Source organism: Carlito syrichta, unplaced genomic scaffold (assembly GCF_000164805.1).
Source record: "Carlito syrichta isolate Samal-C Ts95f unplaced genomic scaffold, Tarsius_syrichta-2.0.1 Scaffold308804, whole genome shotgun sequence".
Lineage (NCBI taxonomy): Eukaryota > Metazoa > Chordata > Mammalia > Primates > Tarsiidae > Carlito > Carlito syrichta.
In genome coordinates, this window is record NW_007252900.1 from 151,313 (window position 1) to 175,309 (window position 23,997).

The 23,997-nt window shown below is 38.5% G+C and overlaps 1 protein-coding gene across 3 annotated transcripts in view; it reads right to left on the reverse strand.

Annotated features, from left to right (window-relative positions):
* The window catches only part of CDC20B (cell division cycle 20B), a 53,471-nt gene that overhangs the window by 4,836 nt on the left and 24,638 nt on the right, over positions 1-23,997 (reverse strand). For all 3 annotated transcript variants that reach the window (XM_008065779.1, XM_008065781.1, XM_008065780.1), the window contains exons 4-9: positions 22,427-22,551; positions 18,978-19,071; positions 11,165-11,281; positions 4,731-4,927; positions 3,554-3,648; positions 1,260-1,485 (exon numbers count right to left, since the gene is read on the reverse strand). In XM_008065779.1, coding sequence (XP_008063970.1) covers positions 1,260-1,485; positions 3,554-3,648; positions 4,731-4,927; positions 11,165-11,281; positions 18,978-19,071; positions 22,427-22,551 — 854 coding nt within the window. The remainder of the gene's footprint in view (positions 1-1,259; positions 1,486-3,553; positions 3,649-4,730; positions 4,928-11,164; positions 11,282-18,977; positions 19,072-22,426; positions 22,552-23,997) is intronic.

The following is a 23,997-nucleotide window of genomic DNA, read 5'->3' on the forward strand; positions in this document are numbered from 1 at the left end:
CTTTTAAATTCTTCGTCTAATAAATGTTGCTATAGTTAATAAGGCAGACCAATTTATTTGCTCTGTAAGCAATAAATATTTTGGAACTACATTGAGGTCAAGACATACATCTGTTACAGTCTGTACCTGTCACAGGGGGGCCCCAACCCCCAGACCAGGAACCAGTATGGATCTGTAGCTTGCTAGGAACTGGGTCACACAGCAGAGAGCAGTGGGTGAGTGAGCAAAATTTCATCTGTATTTACAGCTGCTTCCCATAGACTGCATTATGGCCTGAGATCCGCCTGCTGTCAGATTAGTGGCATCATTAGATTCTCGCAGGAGCATAAACCCTATTGTGAATTGCACATATGAGGGATCTAGATTGCATGTTCCTTATGAGAATCTAATGTTTGATGATCTACCTCAGAGCTGAGGCGGCGATGCTAGCACTGGGGAGCTGCTGCAAATACAGATGAACATTAGTAGTGAATTTTGACTGTACATCCCTTCACCCTCCATCCATGGAAAAACTGTCTTCCATGAAATCCGTCCCTGAGGCCAAAAAGGTTGGGGACTGCTGTGTTAACACCAAGTTCTCCAAGAAATAAAGTATGAATTTTTTTAAAACTAGGGATAAGAATTTAAAATTCAGAGAAATAAGAAGTAAAAATGCAGAGTGTGGTGGAGCACTGGTCTGATTCTATAGCACCCTCGCTCCTTCTTCTGGCAATGAAGAAAGGGTCCTCTCTCTTGGGTGTGAATTTGTGACCCAGGTCCATCATTGTGCCCATCTTTCTGGCTGCAATTATCAATTGAAAGATAAGAATGTGACCAAAGGCAGACCAGAGTCCTCTCTGGCACTTCTCCACCAGATTTATAAAGAAAGAATGCCTTTTATCCAGTATCCATAGGGGACAATCTGAATTTGAAGCTGCATAGAGCCTTGTTGCTCACAAAATGAAATCTGAAAGAAGATTGAAATTAAACAGAAACAGAGCCAAGAGCCACAAAGATGGGTTCAGATGATATTATTCAAGACCCTAGACCCACTGATATTTGAAACCAGCTACATGTACCCAGATCTCCTACAACCAAAAAATCTGTCCAGTGAGGAGTATAAATAGGGTTATCTTTCAAGAGAGTGATGACAAAATCCAAAACAAATTCTAGAGGAAGAAAAATCTCAACATATTGTCATAATGGTTTTCTTTTTATATGTGAATGATATCCAGTGCCTCTGAGTAATAGGAAACCTAGAAAGCTGCTGGGTTTCTTACCTTAACTGCTGTAGACTGGGGTATAACTTTTAGTGCTTGGCCCTGTGCACGGGCACCTGGATCGTAGGGCCATATTGTCAGCAGTCCATCACTGCAGCCGCTGGAAAGCAGCCTGCCATCCGGTGACCACTTCAGAGCACACACAGCTTGCTTGTGATGAAGTGTCCCCACATGATGCTGGGCTGCTCGAACATCGTGATGATAAATACGCCCCAGCCTTGACCCACTGCACAGAGGTAACAAGGTTTCCGTAGCAGAAAAATTAAGCCCTATTGCTACATAAGCACTTAAAAATATGGAGGAAAAGCATAGTTCAAGGGAAACTCTCAGGACAGAGTTATAAAGCAAGGGTGGAAATTCTTTGGGTTAATAAGAAATGGAGTATTCTGCCTGAGTGATTCTTTTCACAAGTGAAATAGATTCATCTGGCAGAGTTTCAAATCTGGAGTTGAAAAGTATCTTTTGACAGATGTTTTTAATGGCTTTAATATGACATAGGCAGTCATGGAAAAATAAATGTAGAAGACTACCAGATTGTCCCAGGTAGTACCTTATATACTAGACCTAGAAAATAAAACTTTCCTACAACTCAGATTATTTCAGATTATCTCAATGAAATGGTTGTAGCATATATTTGTAGTAAAATGTTAGACATAGAAATTTATAACAGTATTTCCTTTTTCTAACAGGTATATTCCTACTGGTCCAAAGATCCACTCTGAATTTTGCTAATGTTACTAATATGTAAAAGAAATTTAAAACTAACTGAATGTCACAGCAAACTGCAATATGATTTAAAATCAGCAGATAATGTCTCCAAACACTCTCAGTAATTTGGATCCAAGCAATGACAAAGATTGCATCACTGTTTCAAAGATAATGAGATCTTTCTAGACTAATTAAATTTTCTCCAAAGAGCAAGTAAACAACTTCCTACAATTATTTATGGAATTCCTCAAAGCCCAGTATCACATTTTTAAAAACCATCTGGGTATAATGCTGAATAGCATTCTGATTATCAGTATGGGCTCTGGAGCCAGATCCCCTGGGTTCAAATCCCAAATCTGTTCCTTGCTAACCATGTGGCCTCAGGTTAGTGTCTCAGTTTACTCATCTGGAAAAAAAATCGGGGATTAAGAAAAAAACCTTATAGTGCTATTGCAGAGATTATAATGAGATTGCACACATAAAGAGTATAGCGCAATGCCTGGCACAGAGTAGTCCAAAAGTGTTAGCAGCTGTTATTATAAGAAAGGATCAGTTCATTTTCCTCAGGGATAATGAAAATAAACTTGAACAATGCAGACTGGGAAAGGAACTTGAGAACATAATTGACTTGACTGCAACAACTAAGTGGTTTGAAGTATGGCCTGTCATCACAAGGTATTAAAATCTCAAATTTAGGGCAACCTTCTCGGGGCCCCTTCTGCTGTGGGAGCTTTTCTGTCTTCTTAATAAATCCTGCTTTCTCAAAAAAAAAAAAAAACCTCAAATTTACATGTGAGCTACTTAAGGAAATTGTAAACGGTTTTGGAATTTATCTAACTTAAATCTACCCTGAGAACTGTAGTATAAAGATGAAGGGCTATTATTAAAAGCAATATATATTTAAACCAACCATGCAGGATCATAGGAACAAGTCACTTAATTTTTCTGGTTAAAAATAAGCAGTTAAACGAAATCAGCAGTTTTCAAAGTGATGCATCAGCAGCACCACTTGGGAAATTAGAAAAGCCAATTATCAGCCTCCCGGGACATAATAAATCAGAAATTCCTCAAGTGAAGCCAGCAATCCATGTTTTAAGGAACCCTCTATGCGTGATTCTTACGCATGCTCAAGTTTGAGAATCATCAACCAGGATAAGCTATGACCTTCCAGCTCTAACTTCTCTGGGTCTATGAATTGGAAACATGCCCCAGATAGCTTAACATATTCCATGGTATTGGTACTGACAGTAATAAATACTTGATTTCAGCAAAATATCCCGTTAGCAGGTACTACTTGGTATGGAGAAACCTTGTGCTTGAAGAAGATTCACATTTTATGTGAACAATTTAGTTAACCCCATGCGGAAGGCACATAGTCATCATGGTACGTGTGGCCATTAGAGCACTTACATCCCCAGATGATCTGAATATCTGGGAGGGGAGGATCATAACTGATACTATATCTAATGACTGGCTTGTTTTTATTTTGTTTGGTGTGGGTTTTAAATACCCTGAGACCTGTTCACTCAAGCCCCATAATCAATTGGTGATACAAGCATAATTGTCCCTAATAAGACGCTTCTTACCTGCTAAGGATACAGTGATTCCAGCTCAGAGCTCCAACTACTGACAAATGACCAAGCATATTTCTGAGCCGCTTTTTAGTTACCACATCCCACAACTGAAAATGAACGAGCAGAGTTATGTAGCATTGGCATTTTCACAGTCCACTGTTTTCTCAAAGCCCTAATATCCGATTAGTATTGATATTGCTAGTATTTATACTAAGCCAAAACTCAGCACCTTCAGTCAGCAGTTCTCAACTCTGACAGCATATTAGAATCACCTGAGGAGTCTGTAGAATACCATGGATGCTAGCAATTCTGACTTAATTGGTGAAGAGTCTGGGGAGATACACCATTTATTTTAAAGCTCCCCAGATAATTCAATGTGTGGCCAAAGGTTGAAAATCATTACCACACTTCTAGCTTCTTCTAAACTGTAGAAATTTCAAACCTGGATCTCTGGCTACAGTTACCAATAAATATATTAATAAAATATGGGAGCATGGAGACTTCCCAGAGTCAGAAATTCCACTTACTGCTAAATGACTCCTTTCCTACCAGATGATATTCTGATCCATGAGGAATGACAACTTTGGTGTAGGAAGAAATCATGACATAACCTTCACAGCATTCATTATCATTGCAGAGATGAGAAAGCAGTGAGAGCCATCTGTGACCCTCCTAAATCATCTAGCGCATGGGCAATATATTGTTTATACTATTGCTAATAAATAAGAACAATGATGATAGATAAGAAATTAGATAGATTGACGGAAATTTGATAAATCCCCACCTCGGAGAGCCTATCAGAAAAAAAAAAATCCACTCATTTTACATGACTCTATCCTAGTCATGGCTTCAGGTGAGAAAGGAGAACTGGAGGGGTATCTTCCTCTCTCCAGAGTTCCAAAATTGGAGATTCTACAAGCTCAACTTTAGTTTGAGAGAAAAGATATAAGGGAAAAAAATGAATTGTGACAGAAAGATTGTGAAGGAAATAAGCAGAGTATCCTTAAATTCTCATTAATTGCCATTGATTAAAAAAAAAACAAAACAACCAGAATGTTATCTCCTGTTATTCCTGTGGCTTCAAGGGTCACACTTAATCCAGTTTTTCTATTGGATAGTAACCTGCTATAAAAATAAATTCTAGCAATTACACAAAGAACATTATTAGGGAAAAAAAACTGTCCAGTACTTGCACTTCTCCCTCACTGGTGCCAATTGCCAGACAAGTTCCCTCTTTTATCCAGGACACAGAAGATACATAGTTACAAGTGAGACTTAAATCTATGTTTTCAATTCCATTGTGGTTCTCCCCATTCCAGATGTACACAGCAGATCCAAGGGCTATAGCAACGAGATTCTGAAAATTCCAGTCTAGGATATTCAGATCTATAAGAAAAACATTTCAAATTAGGGTGATTATATAGCCAAATAAAAACATTTTATAATAAACACCTTTATTTATAGGCAGGGGAGAAACAGTAATACCTTCCCTATAGTCAATTGGAAAATAGAAACATGTATCAAAGCAGATTGTTTGATGCTCAAAAATAAAATCTGGAATAGAATCTGGTGTCAAGACTCATGGTCTAATAAGCAATAATGCTTATCATTATATTCAAATATACTTATTTATAGGTATTTAAAGATGTTGGCAAATTCATCTACCATGCTAGCACATATACACTTCATCTAACAGGCCACTAAAAATTAAAAGTATATCATTCTTATGGAGACATCCTTGGGCTTAGGATATCCATACGGGAGACCCACCATCATTTCTAACCAAAAACACCACCCAACTAGAAGAGGTGGTGGCTCGTTAATAATACAAACAGGGACCAAAAACCCCATAATTTATCCATTTTTAAAATTGTGTATTTATTGTGTTTAAACTTCAGTTGCCTTGAAAGAACTCTCCATTTGATGTATTATACCTATCAAGACACTTTTTCCACGGCTCAAAACAGTTTTTGAACTTGTTGATTTTTTTTTTTTTTTGAGTTAGAGTTTCACTCTTGTCACCCAGGCTTGAGTGCAGTGGCACGCTCACGGCCGTTGCCTCAGCCTGCTGTGCAGAGGTGATCCTTCCGCCTCAGCTTTCCAAGTAGCTGGAACTACAGACGCAAGCCACCACGCCCAGCTAGTTTTTGTGATTTATTGTAGAGACATGGTCTCACCAAGTTACCCAGGCTGGAACTTTTCGATTTTGATGCCTTTTAGTGCTTTGGCTGTTTTTTGTTTCACGTTTTCCACATCAGGAAAACATTTCCCTTTGAGGACTTTTTTCATCCAAGTAAACAAAAAAAGTCACTTGGGGCAAGATCAGGTGAATAGGAAGAATGAGGTACAAAGGTCATGCCGTCTTTGGTCAAAGTACTGCTGAACATTCAGTGTGGAGTGGGCAGGTATGCTGGTAAATCACCCACTATGGAATGAGCAAATGAACTGAAAGAATCTCCAAAACGCAGCCTCTCACAACAATACTAGCTGATACACTGATGCTGATGGGTTCCTAGAACACTCACCTAGTATGGGAAGGCTGTACTACAAAGGGCTCAACCTCCAAAAGATAATTCCATTTTGGGGGGTTCTCCCCACACCTAGAAGTTCTTAGCAGCATTCTCTAGCTTATACTAATAAGAACACTTTGACTGCTAAGAGAAACCAGATTTGTACAACTATTTACTAAGATGTACCCTAATAGATGCTGGGGTGGATGCGGAAAAAAGGGAATGCTTATACACTGTTGGTGGGAGTAAAAATTATTACTCCCTCTATGGTAGTAAAACAACCTCATACAACCAAAAGTATCTACCATTTCATCCAGCAATCCCACTACTAGGTAACTACTCAAAAGAACAGAGATTGTTATATGAAAAAGACACCTGCACCCACATGTGGAATCAACCCAAATGCCCATCAACTGATCAGTGGATAATGAAAATGTGGTATATATACATTGTGGAATACTATTCAGCTGTCAAAAAGAATGAAATAATAAGTTTTGCAACAATTTGGATGGAATTGGAGAACATCACGCTAAGAAAACTAACTCAGGAACAGAAAACCAAATACCACATGTTCTCACTTATAAGTGAGAGCTAAAGTAAGGATCTGCAAAGACATAGAGGATGGTACAATGGACACTGGAGACTCAGAAGGGGGAGTGGAGGAGGGATGGAAGGACAAAAAAAATCACCTATCGGGTACAATGTGCATGGGGTGGGTGGTGAACACACTTCAAGCCCAGACCAAACACCATCTGTGCCCCCTGCAGCTATTGAAATGCTTTTAAATTACCTTTTTTCCAAAAATAAAAATAAAATAAAATGTACTCTACTTAATTTCTTATCAACAGACATTTCTATCCTGACTGACACACATCGGTACAAAACTATATACACCAGTTCCACTACAGTGATTAAAGCTTCTACAACACGTCACTCCCACTGATAACCACAATAAACTCTGGACAAAATATTTTTTAAAACTATTTAAATGCCCTGAAAAAGTAAGAAAAGGCGGTAAGCTAAATAAGGGAATCAAAACTTGGAAAAGCAACCTGTCCAGGAATGTATTTCCCACTTTTTTTCTCACAGAATTTTGCCAGAGGGCAGGCCTCGGTCACAAAGTAGTGCCTGCAGCTAAGACTCTAACAGAGAGTCCACCGTCCTTCTCAGAGAAACCAGGGAAAGGAGCCTGAAGTGGCTAAAGTGTGAGGAGAAAGTCCTAGATGGGAGAGAGCCAGAGAAAGGGATCCTCTGATTGTGTGTCTATGAACTCACACACATCTAAGCCTTACCCCTACATCATTTAAGTGCAGAGGAGACTCAAATTAGCTTAACAAACACTTAAGAACTGAACTGAGACTTGAAATAACCATAAGTCTCAACCTAGGAGAGACTGACACAAACCAGCATAGTCAGACTTTAAGAAACTGATCTAAGATTTGAAACACCACCCACAGATGATAAATGAGCCAAAACTTAAAATGTGAACATAAATAGAACAAGAGCATCAACATTCTCCACAGGACCCAGTGAATACAGCATAACATCTACAATGTCCAGGACACCATTCAAAGTTCCTGGATAAATGTACAGGTAAAACATAACCAATAGATGAAAATCCCCAAGATAACCTAGGCATAGAAATTATCAGACTTTAAAGCAGCTATTATATCCTTCATGAGGTGAAGGAAAACACACTTGAAATGAATGAAAAGATATGAAGCCTCAGCAGAGAAATAAAAAACAGAAACTATTTCCTATATAAAGAAAGCAGAAACTATAAAATAAAACTCTAAAATAGAAATAGAAGGTATAAAACCCATAAAATAAGAACTTTAAAATTCATTGCAAATCAAAACTACAATGAGATACCACCTAACTCTAGTAAGGATGGCTATCATTAATAATTCAAAAAACAGGTGCTAGTGTGGCTGCAGAGAAAAGGGAACACTTCTACACTGTTAGTGGGACTATGAGTTAGTTCAACCTCAATGGAAAGCAGTGTGGCAGTTTCTAAAAGAACTAAAAATTGATCTTCCATACGACCCAGCAATCCCCCCTCTGAAAATATATTCAAAGAAGCATAAATCTTTCTACAAAAAAGACACCTATACAAGCATGTTTATTGCTGCACTATTCACAATAGCAAAAACATGGAACCAGCCCCGTTGCCCATCAAAAGTGAAATGGATTTTAAAAAGTGGTACATATACACGATGGAATATTATGAAGCCATAAAGAAGGACAAAATGATGGACTTCACAGCAACTTGGATGGATTTAGGGTTCATCATACTCAGTGATCTACCCAGAAACAAAGAACTGAGTACCACATGTTCTCACTCATAAGTGGGCCCTGAACATTTGCCATAATACAATAAGAAAGGGGTTGGCAATAGTGGGATACTGCCAGTGGGGGGTGGGAGGGTGGGAACATAACATCAATAAGGGTACCTGATCTCAAATCAGGTGAAGTGGAGACCAAAGGGAGGCCCAAACTTTGCCTGTACGATGACCACTTGTATACCTAAACCTGAATTGTACCCCACATCTTTAACATTAAAAAAAATTTTTTTTTAAGAATTCTGGGTTGGAAGTTTTTCTTATTTTCATCATTTAAAAGATGTTTAATTGATTCTGGCCTTTGTGGTTTCTGGTGAGAATTCCATGGTTCATTTGAAACCTTGTTCTCTTGCTTCTAAGACCTGACTCCAATTGCACATATATTAGACATCTGGATTTTTATATATTGTGTGAAGTGTACAATAATAACTCAAAGTAGGCTGAGAAAGTTCAAATGGCATTGTAATCCCTAGAACAATGACTGAAAACACAATACAAAGAGATATGGCCAAAAAGCCAATAGATCAATTAAAATATAAGTTTAAAAGATATCTAAGGAATAAAGGGGTGTGGCACTCCCACATTTAGAGGATGGGGAGATGGAAGAAGAATAGAAACCAGCAAAAAAGAACAAGAAAGAGTTAACATAAAACTAGGAGGCAAGCCGGGCTCGGTGGCTCAGCCTGTAATCCCGCGCCTTTGGGAGGCTGAGGTGAGTGGATTGTCTGAGCCCGCGGGTTCGAGACCCACCTGGGCAGCGAGACTTCATCTCTACAATAAATCAAAAAAATCAGCCGGGCATGATAGCACATGCCTATAATTCTGGCTACTTGGAAGGCTGAGGCGGAAGGATCGCCGGAGCCCAGCAGGTCGAGGCTGTGGTGGCCAGGAGTGGCCACTGCACTCCAGTCTGGGCAACAGAGTGAGACTCCAACTCAAAAAAAAAAAACAAAAAACAAAAAACTAGGAGGCAGTACAAGAGAATAGGATATCAAGAAGGAAGGATTGATCAGCTGTCTCAAATACGGTTGGCAGGTTTCAATAAATGAAATATAAGAAGTGACTGTTGGATTTAACAAAGAGGAATCCTTTGGTAATGTTTGGAAGAGCAGTTTCAATGGAATGGTGAGATTTTAAACCTGACTAGAGTAGGTTTGAGACAATGTGGAGAGAGAAATAGAAAATTATGGATATAAGCACCTTTTGACAAGGTTTACTTTCAAGAGGAGGGGAGAAAAGGAGGTAACAACAAAAGTTGTTTCTTTTTAATATGAATGCTATGGTTTTAGTATTTTTTTGAAAACGTACCCTCCTTAGTTGTTCATAACAATAAATTCTCTTGGAGGAAGAGACATAGGAGCAGGGAGATAGAGGATTGTTCCCTTAGTGATTTTGCTTCTTCTAGCTCATTCCTCCTTACATATGTTCCACAGAGCCCAGGCTCCTCCCCTCTGATCTCTTTCCTACCCAGAGAGCTCACACTGGCTCTTGGCTTCAATCATAATCATCCAAACTACACACTAGTCCATCCTCCCTTTCAACTACCAACTTCATTTCTAATGATCTGTCAAGCCCTTTTTATATCTTACTGCCCCCTTTGATGTAATATTCCAGGAATAGTCTTCCCTCTTCATATCCCTTCTCTGCCGATCTGTCTTCCCAATGATACCACCCTTCTCCTGCTTCAAAAACTTGGAATAATCTTAAACTCATTTCTAATCCCAATTATTTTTCTTCATGGAGGGAAAATAAGCACTTACTCTTTGGTAGATCTTTCCTACTAAATGCATTCTGCATACTCTGCTATGAATTTTCCTTTGATGTTTCTCTTAGCCAACAACACCCAAAACCTAAATTTCTAAATTTGAGTTTCTTCACAATCTGCATCTACCTACTTATGCACCAGTTCCCAATGAATCCTCTTCATTGTCATTAATTATAATTAATTACTAACATCCTGCCTGACTCATGCTGTTAACAATACCACATCTTTCTTCTACTCACCACCCTTCCAAGTCCTACCAAACTTTCAAGATCCAGCTTAAATCTGAATATTTCCACAAAGCCTTTCTGGACAACCCTAACACTCATTGATCTCCTACTACTCCACAATATATTATTTATATTCTTCATTGGTATATTGCTGTCCAATCCACATGGGTTAGTCCAGTCTTCCAGACTAAATTACAAGCTAGATACATATCAAGCAGACCCAGTGTGGTTGTTTGGCTGATGAAATTTATCCCTGTTTAATATATTCATAAGAATAGATCACCATTAGTATAGCTCATTCTTTTTGTTTGTTTGTTTTTGTTTTAGTTTTTAATTTTGAAGATGTGGGGTACAATTCAGGGTTAGGTATACAAATGTTCATTATGCAGGTACCATTGTTGATGAAGTGTGCCCCCCCTATTCCTGGCAATTTTCCACTACTGCAAATCTCGTCTCCACACCCACCCCCCCAGCAGTTTCCAACTACTGCCAATCCCTTTCTTATAATATTATGGTAATTTTTCAAGGTTCACTTATAGTATAGTTCATTCTAATGCAGTTACACAAAACGTGTATTTCTCACATCCTACCCATTACTGAATATGAGAGATGCATAAGGAAAAATCAACTATATTAGCCATATTTGGATGGTACACCATTTGGACATGAGGCACAAAGACCATCCGGTTCTTCCATAATCAAATTTCAAGTTTATGCCAGAGCACAGGATGCATTTTGTCGTTTCAACTTTTCAATTCACAGTCTAAATGATAACTTACAGTAGTCATTTCGAAGACCAGTAAGATGAATCTTCACCTCTGGTTGGAATTTGGAATGGTTAATATCACTGGATCTTTTAAGATGGAAGGATTCATCTTTGATTCCATCTCTGCAGCCTACAAGAAACAAACACTTCTACACATCTCTATGATTCTGAAAATATAATATTTATCCTTGTGGATACTAAGAAATAGCATTAAGTAAAAAATCTTAAGTGGAAAAGAAGTGATCAATTGTGATTATAGTACAAAGAGCAGGGGAAAGGGGAAGAAAAGAAATGAAAAACACTTCAGTATTAATTTAAACAAGACTTTTTAAATTTAATGACACTTTCTAATATAAACCACATGAGCACCACACCCAAATGCAGATGACGGGTCTCATGGGGAGCACACAAAGATACTTCATCATGCTTTGACTACTTATTCTGTCATTTATTATTTTAAAACCAAAGTAAATTTTGCATTTCCATACATCTGTCACACCAAGACTTTCCTGGTAGATTCTGAGTCTTCATCAGTAAATATTCATTGATTCGTTGATTTTAGCTCTTTCCCTCACCCTTTCTTTACCAGAGCACACAGAGTTACGGCTATGGACTAATTTTACCCACGACCGTCCAAGACCAGGATTATATCTTTTGCTCGGTTTTAAGATCTCATCAAGAGACCCCTATTAAGTTCAAACCACAGGCCACTGTCTTTTCATCTCCAACCACTCGGCTCGTGACCAAACTGAGAATGATAAGAATCAAAAGAAACCAAGACCACCCAAGTGTCTTGTGGTGTCTATTACCAGATGGCTTCTGATAAAAGCATGAGAGCTTCATCAAGCTATACCAAGAAACCAAATAGTTACTCATAAATTCCTGTCTTAGTTAGCTATGAAAACCTGCAGCTGTAGGCAGAACAACAAGGTTACTAGGAAACTTCAGGCCTGCTAAAAAAGCATCACTAAAGGTTAAAAACAATCAATACCCAAAGAATCAGCAAAAAAACTCTTGGAGCTAAAGAGTAATTATAATAAGACTGTAGAATACAAGATCAATATGCAAAAGTCAACTGCATTCTTATATACCAGAAATGAGCAATTGGAATTTGAAATTAAAAACACAATGCCATTTACATTAGTACCTAAGAAAATGAAATACTTAGGTATAAATCTCACAAAATATATACAAAATCAATAGGAGGAAAACTAAAAAACTTGGATGAAAGAAATCAAAGATCTAAGTAAATGGAGAGCTATTCCATGTACAAGGATAAGAAATTCACTATTATTAAGATGTCAGAACTGAGTACCATATGTTTCACTCATAAGCAGACTTTAAACAATTATTATAATACTACAAGAAAGGGATTGTGGGAAACTGCCAGGGGAGGGAGGCGGTGGGATAGGCAGTTGAGGGAAACTACCAAGGTAGGGAGGGGCACACCTCATCAACAAAAGTAGCTGCATAATGAACATTTGTATACCTAACCCTGAATCGTACCCCTCATCTTTAAAATTTTAAAAATCTCAAAAAATTAAAAATAAATAAATCATTCTAAGCAACTGAAAAAAAAGATGTCACTTCTTCCCAAATTGATCTATAGATTCAATGCAATCCCAATGAAAATCCCAGCAAATTATTTTGCAGATATTCAAATATTGATTGTAAAGGTTATGTGGAGATTCAAAAGACCCAATAGCCATCACAATATTTAAAGACAAGAACAAAGTGAAAGGACTGACTCTATCCAACTTCAAGACTTACTATAAAGCTACAGAAAGACACTGTGGTATCGGTGAAAGAATAGATAGATCAACAGAACATTATCAAGAACCTAGAAATAGACCCACACAAATGATAGGCAACTTATCTTTGACAAAGGAACAAAGGCAATACAATAGAGAAAAGATAACCTTTTCAACAAATGGTGCTGGAACAACTGGATATCAAAATGAAACTAGATATAGACTTTATACATGTCACAAAAAGTAACTCAAAATGGGTCACAGACTTAAAATCCAAAATTATAAAACACCTAAAAGACAACATAGGAGAAAGTCTAGATGGCCTTGTATTTGACTATGACTTTTTAGATACAACACCAAAGGGGCAATCTATGACAGAAATAATTGGCAAGCTAGACTTCATTAAAATTAATAACTCTGCTCTGTAAAAACACTGTCGGGAGCATAGTAAGACAACCCACAGACTGGAAGAAAATATTTGTAAAAGACACATCTGATAAAGAACTGTTTTCCAAAATACACAAGAAACTCTTAAACCTGAACAATAAGAAAACGAGCATACACATTAAAAATGGGCAAAAGATTTGGACATGTCACCAAAGAAAATATGTAGATGACATACAAAAGTATATAAAAGTATACGAAAACATGCTCAACATGGTATGCCTGTTGCTAGGGAATGATGAGATATATCTATTAGAATGGCCAAAATCCAAAACACTGTCCACACCAAATGCTGGTGAGAATGTGGAGCAACAGGAACTCTCATTCATTGTTGGTGGGGATGGAAAATGGTACAGCCACTTTGAAAGATAGTTTGGCACTTTCTTACAAAACTAAACATACTTTTACCACACAACCTAGCAAGTGTACTTTTTGGTATTTACCCGAACAAGCTGAAAAATTATATTCACACACAAACCTACACAAAAATGTTTATAGCAGCTTTCTTCCTAATTGCCGACATGCGGAAGCAACCAAGATGTCCTTCACCTAGAATGGATAAATATAAACTGTGGTACATCCTGACAACGGAATATTATTCAATGCTAAGGAAAAATATCCTATCAAGCCCTGAGAAGACATGGAGGAAATTTAAATGCATATTACTAAGTGAAACAAGTCAATCTGAAAAAGCCACATACTATATGATTCTAACTATACAACACTCTGGAAAATGAAAAACCATAGATACAGTAAAAAGTTTGCCTGGGAAGCCAGGCATAGTGACTCACATCTATAATCCCAGTATTTTGGGAGGCTGAGGGGGAAGGATCACTTGAGACCAGGAGTTCAGGACCAGCCTGGACATCAGAGTGAGACCTCATCTCTACAAAGAATGGAAAAATTAACTGGGTGTGGTGATACACACCTATAGTCTCAGCTACTTGGGAAGCTGAGGCAGGAGGATCCTTTGAGTCCAGAAGTTCAAGGCTGCAGTGAGCCATGATCATGCCACCGCACACTAGCCTACATGACAGTGTGAGACCCTGTATCCAAAAAAAAAAAAAAAAGTTACCAGGGATGGGGGAGGGAGGGATGAACAGGCAGAGCAGAAGAGCAGAGAGAATATTTAGGGCAGTGAAACTATTCTGAATGATATTGTAATAATGATACATGTCATTATACATATGTCAAACCCTTAAAACATACAACACCAACAATGAGTTTTAATGTAAACTATGAACTTTGGGTGATGATGATGTATCAATGTGGGCTCATTGATTGTAAATGTACCACTCTTGTATGGAATGATGATAGTGGGGAGGCTATGCATAGGTGGAGACAGGGAATATATGGAAAGTCTCTGTATTTTCTGCCTAATCTTGCTGTGAACCTACAACAGCTCTAAAAAATAAAGCCCGTAGATATACATATGTGTGTGTATATGCACATGCATATATTTTCTTTATGGAATATCAGAATAATATGGGTACATTCCCTCTAGCTTCATAGGACATATAATTTGCTGTTCTAAGTCAAATATTCAGCATCTTACCAAATCAAAAACTTGTTTGTCAGACCAAAAGAAGATGGGAGATCTGAGGAAAGACATGTCTCCAAATATTTTATTTTGCTATTAAGAAAAAAATTATTCTAAGAAAAGGATAAGGTTCACTCTCTGATCCCAACCATACATTCCCAAACCTCCAAGAGAACACTTAGAAGGCCTGAAACTTTGTGTCCATTCTTATGCATCTAACTCTATTTTTCCCTTTTTTATTGCTGGGAAACAGAGGCTTGATGAGTAAACATGCATGAAGTTTTAGAAGGTAAAATTGTGTATCTATGCATTATCTTCAGAATTTTTAAAAGAAAATTTCACAAAATATTTTTAATGAAAAATTAGGACAGGATACAAAAACAGACTATATACTTTGGCAGTGAGGATTTCTCTCTCCTTGTTCACATTTATGTCTGCAAAAGACACATCTGATAAAGAACTGTTTTCCAAAATATACAAGATCTTCCCAAAGCACCCCATGGATTTGCTTATTGGAACTTATCCCAGAAGGAAAATGTAACAGGCAAGTTTCCTTGGCATTTATGAAATAAACCACAAGTTCTCTCAACAAGTTTCTCACATAGAACCCAGTCCCCCAATCGATTATTTTCAAATTATAATAACAATCTCATGAATAACACAAAGGCTTCCATGATAGCAAAAGAAAGTGGGAAGGAGAATTTGTGGGGCTCAGGATAAAATGACTTTGGGAGCTCTAAATGCAGCACAGAACAATGATCTTCTGGAAACCACCACAGGCCATTATCTCCCCTCTGTAGAGCTGACCAATACAATCACAACACTACCATCGTTTCCTAACAGCTTTGGGCACAACAGGTACACCTGAAGATCATAGGAGCTACCTACTGTGAGGTTTCAGAATCTTATCAGATATGGATAAAGCAAGAAGAAATATAGAACCTGGATAAATTTGTCCTAGTGATCCACAATGAGTAGTTACTTGGCTCATGTGGGATCCATTGCATACTTTAAATTTCCTTAAGAGAATCAGTAACAGAGCCCTACATAGAATATTCTAACGGCCTCTCAATTAGTCTCTGCCTCTTACGTCCTCCCTTCAAATCTTTTCTCAACGCTACCACTAAAGTGATCTAACTAAAGCAGATGTAACAGACTTGAAAGTCAACTTGGAGGAATGGCCACATAAGTTTATCTCCTCCGCCTCCTATTTTCAACCTTACTAAGAAACAGCAAACGACTTTTTATTTATTTTCAATAGAACTGGTTTCTTTTGTTTTGTAGCAATGGAGACTCGCTGTGTCGTCCAGGTTGGTCTCAAACTCCTGGCCTCAAGTGATCCTCCCACCACGACCTCCCAAAGTGTTGAGATTACTAGAGATCACCACTATATCTGACCAGCAAATCACTTTTTACAAGTGTAAAGACACAAAAAACAAAGCGTGTGGTAGTGAATGTGCAGTAGGCAAAAGATTATAACAATTTTCTGAAAAGTGGATAAAGGATTGGTAACTGACCAGGAGGGGCGTAAGTAACTATTCCTCAAGTGCCTGCAGAGGGAGGTGGTGAACAGCAGCAAATTGATTTGTCTGCAAAACCCCACAGGGTGTCAGGGCTCAGAGGCAGAGAAGGTTGAGAGTGAGGTGGACTGGTAGAAAGACCGAGAAGTTCCCACACGTACACATAGATCCTGCACAACCAGGTAAACACACACACACACACACACACACACACACACACACACACACACACACAAACACATGCGCACACATGCCAGAAGAAACCAGATGTTGATTCTCTGGATAAATTTTAAAAAAGACTATCTCGGCTGGGCTCGGTGGCTCAGCCTGCAATCCCAGTGCTTTGGGAGGCCGAGGTGAGTGGATTGCCTGAGCCTGCAGGTTCGAGACCTGCCTGGGCAACTTGGTGAGACCTCATCTCTACAATAAATCAAAAAATTAGCCGGGCGTGGTAGCGCGCACCTGTAGTTCCAGCTACTTGGAAGGCTGAGGAGGAAGGATCGCCGGAGCCCAGCAGGTCGAGGCTGCGGTGGCCGGGGAGCGGCCACTGCACTCCAGTCTGGGCGACAGAGTGAGACTCCAACTCAAAAAAACCCGACAATCTCTTAATTCAATAACACCAGGCACTATGGAGATTTATGGGGCTAAAAATTGATTTTGAGCAAAAATCTTTATGCAGAATTTACCTTGGTACTCTTTAACCCAATAAAGAGAACTAAGCTCCTTGCCCCTAGAATTATTCCTACTATCTATTCCCCTAGAATTATTCACTACACATTTTAGAAAAGTTCTTGCTCTGAAAGAGAGAAGCCCAAGCAAATGGGGGTTTGGAAAGGAGAGAAACCCAAAGCAAAGAAAGAGAATACAGGGAGCACAGGAATGCTTCCAAAAATTTGCAAAATAATGTTTTCAGAGAAATAGAAAATGGTATATTCATGGAGCATTAACAGGATGCTGTAAAAAAGGAATAGAGTAAATAAACTGGTATTAAAAAAGAAAGCTAGGATAGCCAAAACAAAAAATGTAATAGCAAAGTTGGTAAATACAGTTGAGGGAATCACCTAGAAGGTAGGAAAAAAGAGAGATGAAAAATAGAACAAAAAAAAAATAAGAAACTTAGAGAATTCATCCAGGAGCACTAATATAATAATTATAGAAAGAAATTTTTAAAAAGTGAAAAAATTATTAAAGAATAATTCAAGGCCGGACTCGGTGGCTCAGGCTGTAACCCCAGCACTTTGGGAGGCCAAGGTGAGTGGATTGCCTGAGCCCGCGGGTTCGAGACCCGCCTGGGCAACTTGGCGAGACCTCATCTCTACAATAAATCAAAAACCAGCCGGGCGTGGTAGCGCGCGCCTGTACTTCCGGCTACTTGGAAGGCTGAGGCGGAAGGATCTCCAGAGCCCAGCACGTCGAGGCTGTGGTGGCCGGGAGCGGCCACTGCACTCCAATCTGGGCGACAGAGTGACTCCAACTCAAAAAAAAAAGAATAATTCAAGAAACTTTGTAAGAACCATTGAACATGGGTCTCCATGACTGAAAAGGATCACAAATGAGTTTTTCATTTGTGAGTTTTTAAAAAAAAACAAGTTTTTATCATCATGAAATTTTACCACTGATGATAAGAGACTTTACTGAGAGCATCCAGAGAGAAAAGCAAAGTATAGGAAGTCAAAATAGCATATGATGTCTCAATAGCTACAATGGATGCTAGAAAACAATAAAGCAATACCTTCAAAAGTCTGAGTGAAACAAGGATTTATAGCCAGTCAAACTAAGAATCAAGTAGAATAGTAGAATAAGGACATTTTCAGACGAGTAAACCCAGAAGGAGCACAATATATCTGCCAAGAAATAGTGGATCTAATATCAAAGAAGTCCCAGGATTACAACTGTGCAACTGGCCAAGATGGCAGTCTGCTTAGCAGGCTCTGGGAGAGAGGCCGCCATGGAAAAAAATGAATCAGAGTAAGCAAATGCATGGAAAATGTTATTGATAGCTGTGGAACAAAACATCTGAGCATTTAGAGGAAATACTAATAGTGTTATAGATATCTTGGAAGTGAAAAAAATAAGGCAACTCTTAATACTTGAGAAAAACAGAGTTATAATAGAAAGGAAGCATAATTATAGTATACTACAGGGCTTGATAGTGGTAATAGTTGTGCAGTAAAATTATGTAAACATTGACTACTAACTTTACTTTTTTAAAGTGTGATATAAGCATATAAAAACTGAAGAAAGTGAATGAGGCAGGAGGAGAACTACATTCTTCTCTACTATACTAAAAAGTCATGATAAGGTCTAAAATTTCAAGAAACAGCAGTTTACCAATATTTTTTAGATGATAGATATAAATACCAGGGGGTATAGCTAGAAGGGCTAAGGGTAGTTACGTCTAGAAAATGGTACTTGGGAGTCAGGGTAGAAGATTATGAGAATTATTCAAATTTTGCAATTACATTAATTTATTCTAATAATTACTTAAAATGTTATATTTTAAATAAGAAAGAAATGAAAGAAGCAGAAAGAGGATAGGAAAGAAGGACAAGCAAAGTCTTTGTCCCATACCTCTCCAAACACATTGGGATTGCTCACAGAGCTGCATTTTCCCGTCACCCTGCTGAACTACCTTCTGGGATGCAAATAGCTGATTTAGGCATTTCTGAAAACAAACACACACAAAGAGAATCTTCTTTAGAAACACATGTGTACATCTCAGATATGATGCATGATAGAGAGCTACAACTGACAAGTCACTAAGAAGTTCAAATTGCTACTATTCATTAACTAAACATTGTAGTGAACAGTGCTGAGCATTTTACATGTATCTAGTCTCAACAACTCCATAGAGCAGGCGCTACTCAGCTAGAATAAAATCCTTTTTATTCTTCCAGCCTAAAAATCTATTTAGCCTATAAACTATAGGCCAGTGATATCACAAAGTCTACAAAAACTGAAATGTCATGATATTTCTAGTACTCTCTGAAATTAAAAGACCGCCCCAAAATAATAAAATTGAACATTAGTGAGACAACATTTTGCAACAAACATTTCTCCCAAGGAGTGTTTCTCAGCACTTAAACCAGAGTTGTTCTCTCAATTTGTTACTGAGATTTTCCTCTGGGCCTCAATTTTCCTCATCTGTAATATGTTTGGATTGAATTAATCATTAAAGGTTCTTTTTCATTAACACCTTTACCTGTTAGAAATAGAGACATCAAGTCACAGAGATTTTTAGTAACTTGACTAAATTTCCATGACAACAAAAATCTAATTGTTATCTCTTTCGGCCTGTATAACAAGAGAGCTTTCAACATTCTTACATCCAACATTGATTTAAAGAAAAAAAAACAGCTAGGAAAATTAGCAGTAAGCAAAAACAAAAGAACTTACTGGAATTTTCTAAAAACATAATGATAGTTAAAGCAGACAAGATTCTGTTTTGCTCTTTCAGAAGAATATATTTGATCTCACCTATATGACAATCACTGGATCACCACAGTTCAAGCAGATGTCTGACAGTCATCACTAATACTTTGTTTTTCTTCCTCAATGTTATGTCACATAACAGACATTGCCAGGCAATATATCATGGCTTTTAGGTATTCAAGATAGAACAACTAATTACAAAGCAGAGTTTCCCAATCTTGGCACTACTGACATTTAGTAGCAGAAAATTTATTGTTGTGGGAGCCGTTCTGTGTAGAATATTTAGCAGCCCTGCTGGCCTTTACCCATTAGATGCCCACTCCCTGAGTTGTGACCAAAAAAAGTCTTTAGATATTGCCAAATGCCCCCAGTAGAAAAAAATCACCCCCAATTGAGAACCACTAGTATAAAATAACACTCCTAAAATAGCCTGCTGGCCAGTAACTCAGTGAACTCTTTAGATACTCACTTCTTCAGAATCCCATCGTTATCACCCAACTGACCACAGCATAGTCCAGGACACGCTTCAGCTCTGCGGAACCAGCAAGTTCTTTCTTAAGTGAGATCTACGTATTACACTAATTAGCAACTTAACATGGAGCTCATTGAATATGTATTCTGAAAGTCCCTACAGCTATGTAGGCCCTCGTGTGGAATTACCCTCCAGATGATCAGTGAGAACCCACATATACTTACTGTAAAAGTGAGTGTGTATCTTCACACTCTTAATGCTATTGGATTTCTAACAAGCCATGATGGTAAACGCTCTGCATTAAGTAGTAAAACAGCTTCCATTACTCTCTGCCCAGATTCTTCAGTGAAGCTGAGGTGATGTTCTAGCTGGTATAACAATTGCTATAGGATATATCTTGCCAACACCATTATCAGCCCACAAGACAGAGCCACCAACCTTGCTGCCACCAGTTACCAGAAAGGATAAGGGAAGGAAAAGGGAAGTCCTGAGAAATAAGACAGAAAAACCCCAATCACCAGCGGAGGGTGAAAAGGACTGGGGTGTTAATAACCTGGTTCAAGCATGAAGCCACCAGCACCCTCCAATTATTTCAATAGCACTCCCTGGACATTCCCTACTCCACAAACCCGTACCCAGCAATAAAGCACTCATCAAAAGCCCTGCTCTAAAACATGTTTCCAACTGCACATGAGCTCAAATAATTTATATTTGCAATATTTTATTGTTCCTCTAGAAAAATATATATGTGCCAAACACAGAAAGAGACACATACTAAATGAGTAGTTTTGCATAAAATTGAGAATTTATGACTTTCCTAATTCAAAGCTTTTAAAATGAAACACTGATTTCTTCAAAGGCTCTTCACTGGGTTTGATAAACCTGAAAACATGCTTATGATATCTAATAGGCTCAAAAGATTTAGGCCAGACTCCTGAGATCTGAAAGCCATAATAAATAAGAGATACTCATACGGATTTTTCAGGTCAGTTCAGGCGTGGAGAGTGTCAGCTCAATGGGTCGGCCAGTCAAGCCCCAGAGAGTGTCAGTTCAATGGCTGACAAGCCTAGCCCGAAGAATGTTGGCTCTAATGGGCTAGCAAGCCAAGCCCTGAGAGTGTTGCAGTCCCCAGAAGTGTCTCAACTTCATAGTCTCGCCTTCTGCCAACAGCTCTCCTGGTTCAATCAGCTCCGTGGGCTGGCAAGCCAGCCGCTGGGGCGGGGAACGCGTGGCTCGTCAGGTCAGATGATCTTCACGTCTGTCTCATCCCCAGGAAGAATGAGGGACACAGATGGCCAGAAAGTAGAGAAAGCAGGATTTACGGAGAGGACAGAAAACCTCCCAGTGTAGAGGACACCCTGGGAGTTGAAGATTTGGAGCTGAAACCTGATGCTTATAGCTCTAAGATCCAGCCAATTGGCTAGCACTAGCTGTGAGCTGATTGGTCAGCACTAGTTGTGCTGATTGGTCAGTACAAAGGACCAATCTTCAGGAGGTAGGGGCCTAATGTTGAGCTGATTGGTTGGCACTTGGCAACAAGCTGATTGGTTGTTTTTCAAACCCAGCGATGAGTACTTAAGCTCTAGCTTGAGAGGCTTGTAGGAAGCTTGTTTACCAACATGAGTGTAATAGCGAGTATAGTAGTTGGAGAAGCCTGCCAGGAGCTCACTATATTGCTACTGGGGACCAAGGCTTAAGGGAAATATGTAAAAGATCATAAAGAATGAATTTAACTTATCCTGAAAGACCCCAAAGGAGACCACATTACCAAACAGTTGGACATGACTAAAGCAAGAAGTATTTTGGCTGAGAGGAAGAATACCAGAGTTAAGTATAATTTGATTACATTTGTAACCTTAACCTTTTTGATGGTCATTTTCATTTTCATTTTTTTGCTTGGCCCTAACTCAACACTTTCTCATGTATTTCAGAGATATGGTCTTTCTTTTACAAAGTGGGTCTATTCATGTTTTTCACTCATTCATTTTTATCATCAGGAATCTATCATTTTCTTATTGATTTGTAAGAGCAACTAAGCAGCTCTTTTCTCACATTTGGGATTCAGTTGTCTGAGCTTCTCAAGATGTGGGATCTTCAGTTACTTCTTTTTAACTACCTGATCTTTTGAGGCAACATTTTCCTTCCAGTCTCTGTCCATTGCACGAGGTGCCTTGCAGAAATGAGGAGCAGAATTACTTGTTTCAGAAATTCCTTTGAATTTCAGTGGTTCTTTGTAGGATCCTACAAGAAAGACATTTAGGGAGGGGGAGACACGCTTCATCAACAAGAATACCTGCATAGTGAACATTTGTATACCTAACCCTGAATTATACCCCCACATATTTAAAATTAAAAATTTTAAAAAGAAAGACATTTAGCTTTGAATTTGGTTTTTAAAAATAAATAATCAATTTATTGGCCATGGCACCTTTCACAATGGGAAGGCCCAGCCCCTCTTCTCTCCAAAATTCAGTGGGAGGGGAGGCCAAAACAGGTTCTTATCCAGAGTGCTGAGTTCACATGTTTCTCACTCAATGAGAAATTGCCTCCATGGCCTCTAGAGCAGGGAGGAAGTGCCAAGATTAAAGACTTGACTTCAACTGCAGCTGCAGCAGTAATGCTTTATTCCACATGAAAAGAATAGACTTGTGCATTCGAAGAATGGATAGAAACAGTTCAACAGTTTAAATGACGGTGCAAAGCGTAACTGGCTTGCCCAAGCTATGATCATCCTGCCAGGAAAGCACTGTGGGAGGCTTGCTTTGCCAGATATTGACATTCACTACATGATTATGAGCAAATCACTTTGCCTCTCCCCCTTCCTGTTGCAGAAAGATGTAAAGGTAGTTGGCAATGGCATCAGTGAAATACTTTCTATGTTAAAATAATAGAAATCAATGTTGTGTGCCTCAATGTCATTCTTATCGATTCTCTTCTCAAGATTGACAAAGCCCTTTACCAAATTTTAACGCATTGCAAACCTGTCAAATTGTGCTCTAAAACTAAATTATTTCCCATATCACTTGTTCATAAGAGTGGCCAAGGGACCGTAAGAAAAATCGTAGCAAAATCATGTGACAATCTCTTCTTAGGTGGACAACTATGAGTTTGATAAATTGTCACTAATGTTCTTAGAGCCTGGCACCTCAAGGTCTAGGACATTCAAAATTTAAGAGATATACATCACATCTAGGGAGAAGGAGGATGAAAACATAAAATGTTTCTCAAAGTTCTAGATCTGGTTCTGAAAAATTATGCATGCTTGTTTTCTTGTGCTATTTGTAGAAGAGTATAGCAGAGAAAAACCCAGTTCTCAGAATCTCAAATGAGAAAGAAAAAGCTGCAATTGGGTGTTAGTGCTGACAATCATCCCAGTTATACACAAACACATCAGGTCCATCAGCCTAAGAAAGCAGGGACCACTCTGGTTTTGTCCACAGAGCATGACTGCAAATGAGCCTCTCTGTACAAGTTCTGTTAGGGATGGGAGGATCTTCAGTGTCTGCTCTTCTGAAGCAAAAATAAAGAAATCCCACCATCAAAGCACTGCATCTGATTCATGCCCAGTTTTAACTTAAGTAGAAAATAAAATGGACTTTATTGTAAAATCCTTTTGACTAATATTTGTTTCTTGGAATTCTGAATTTCTCAAACAATGCCTCACTAAAAGAAAAGTCAACAAATTAA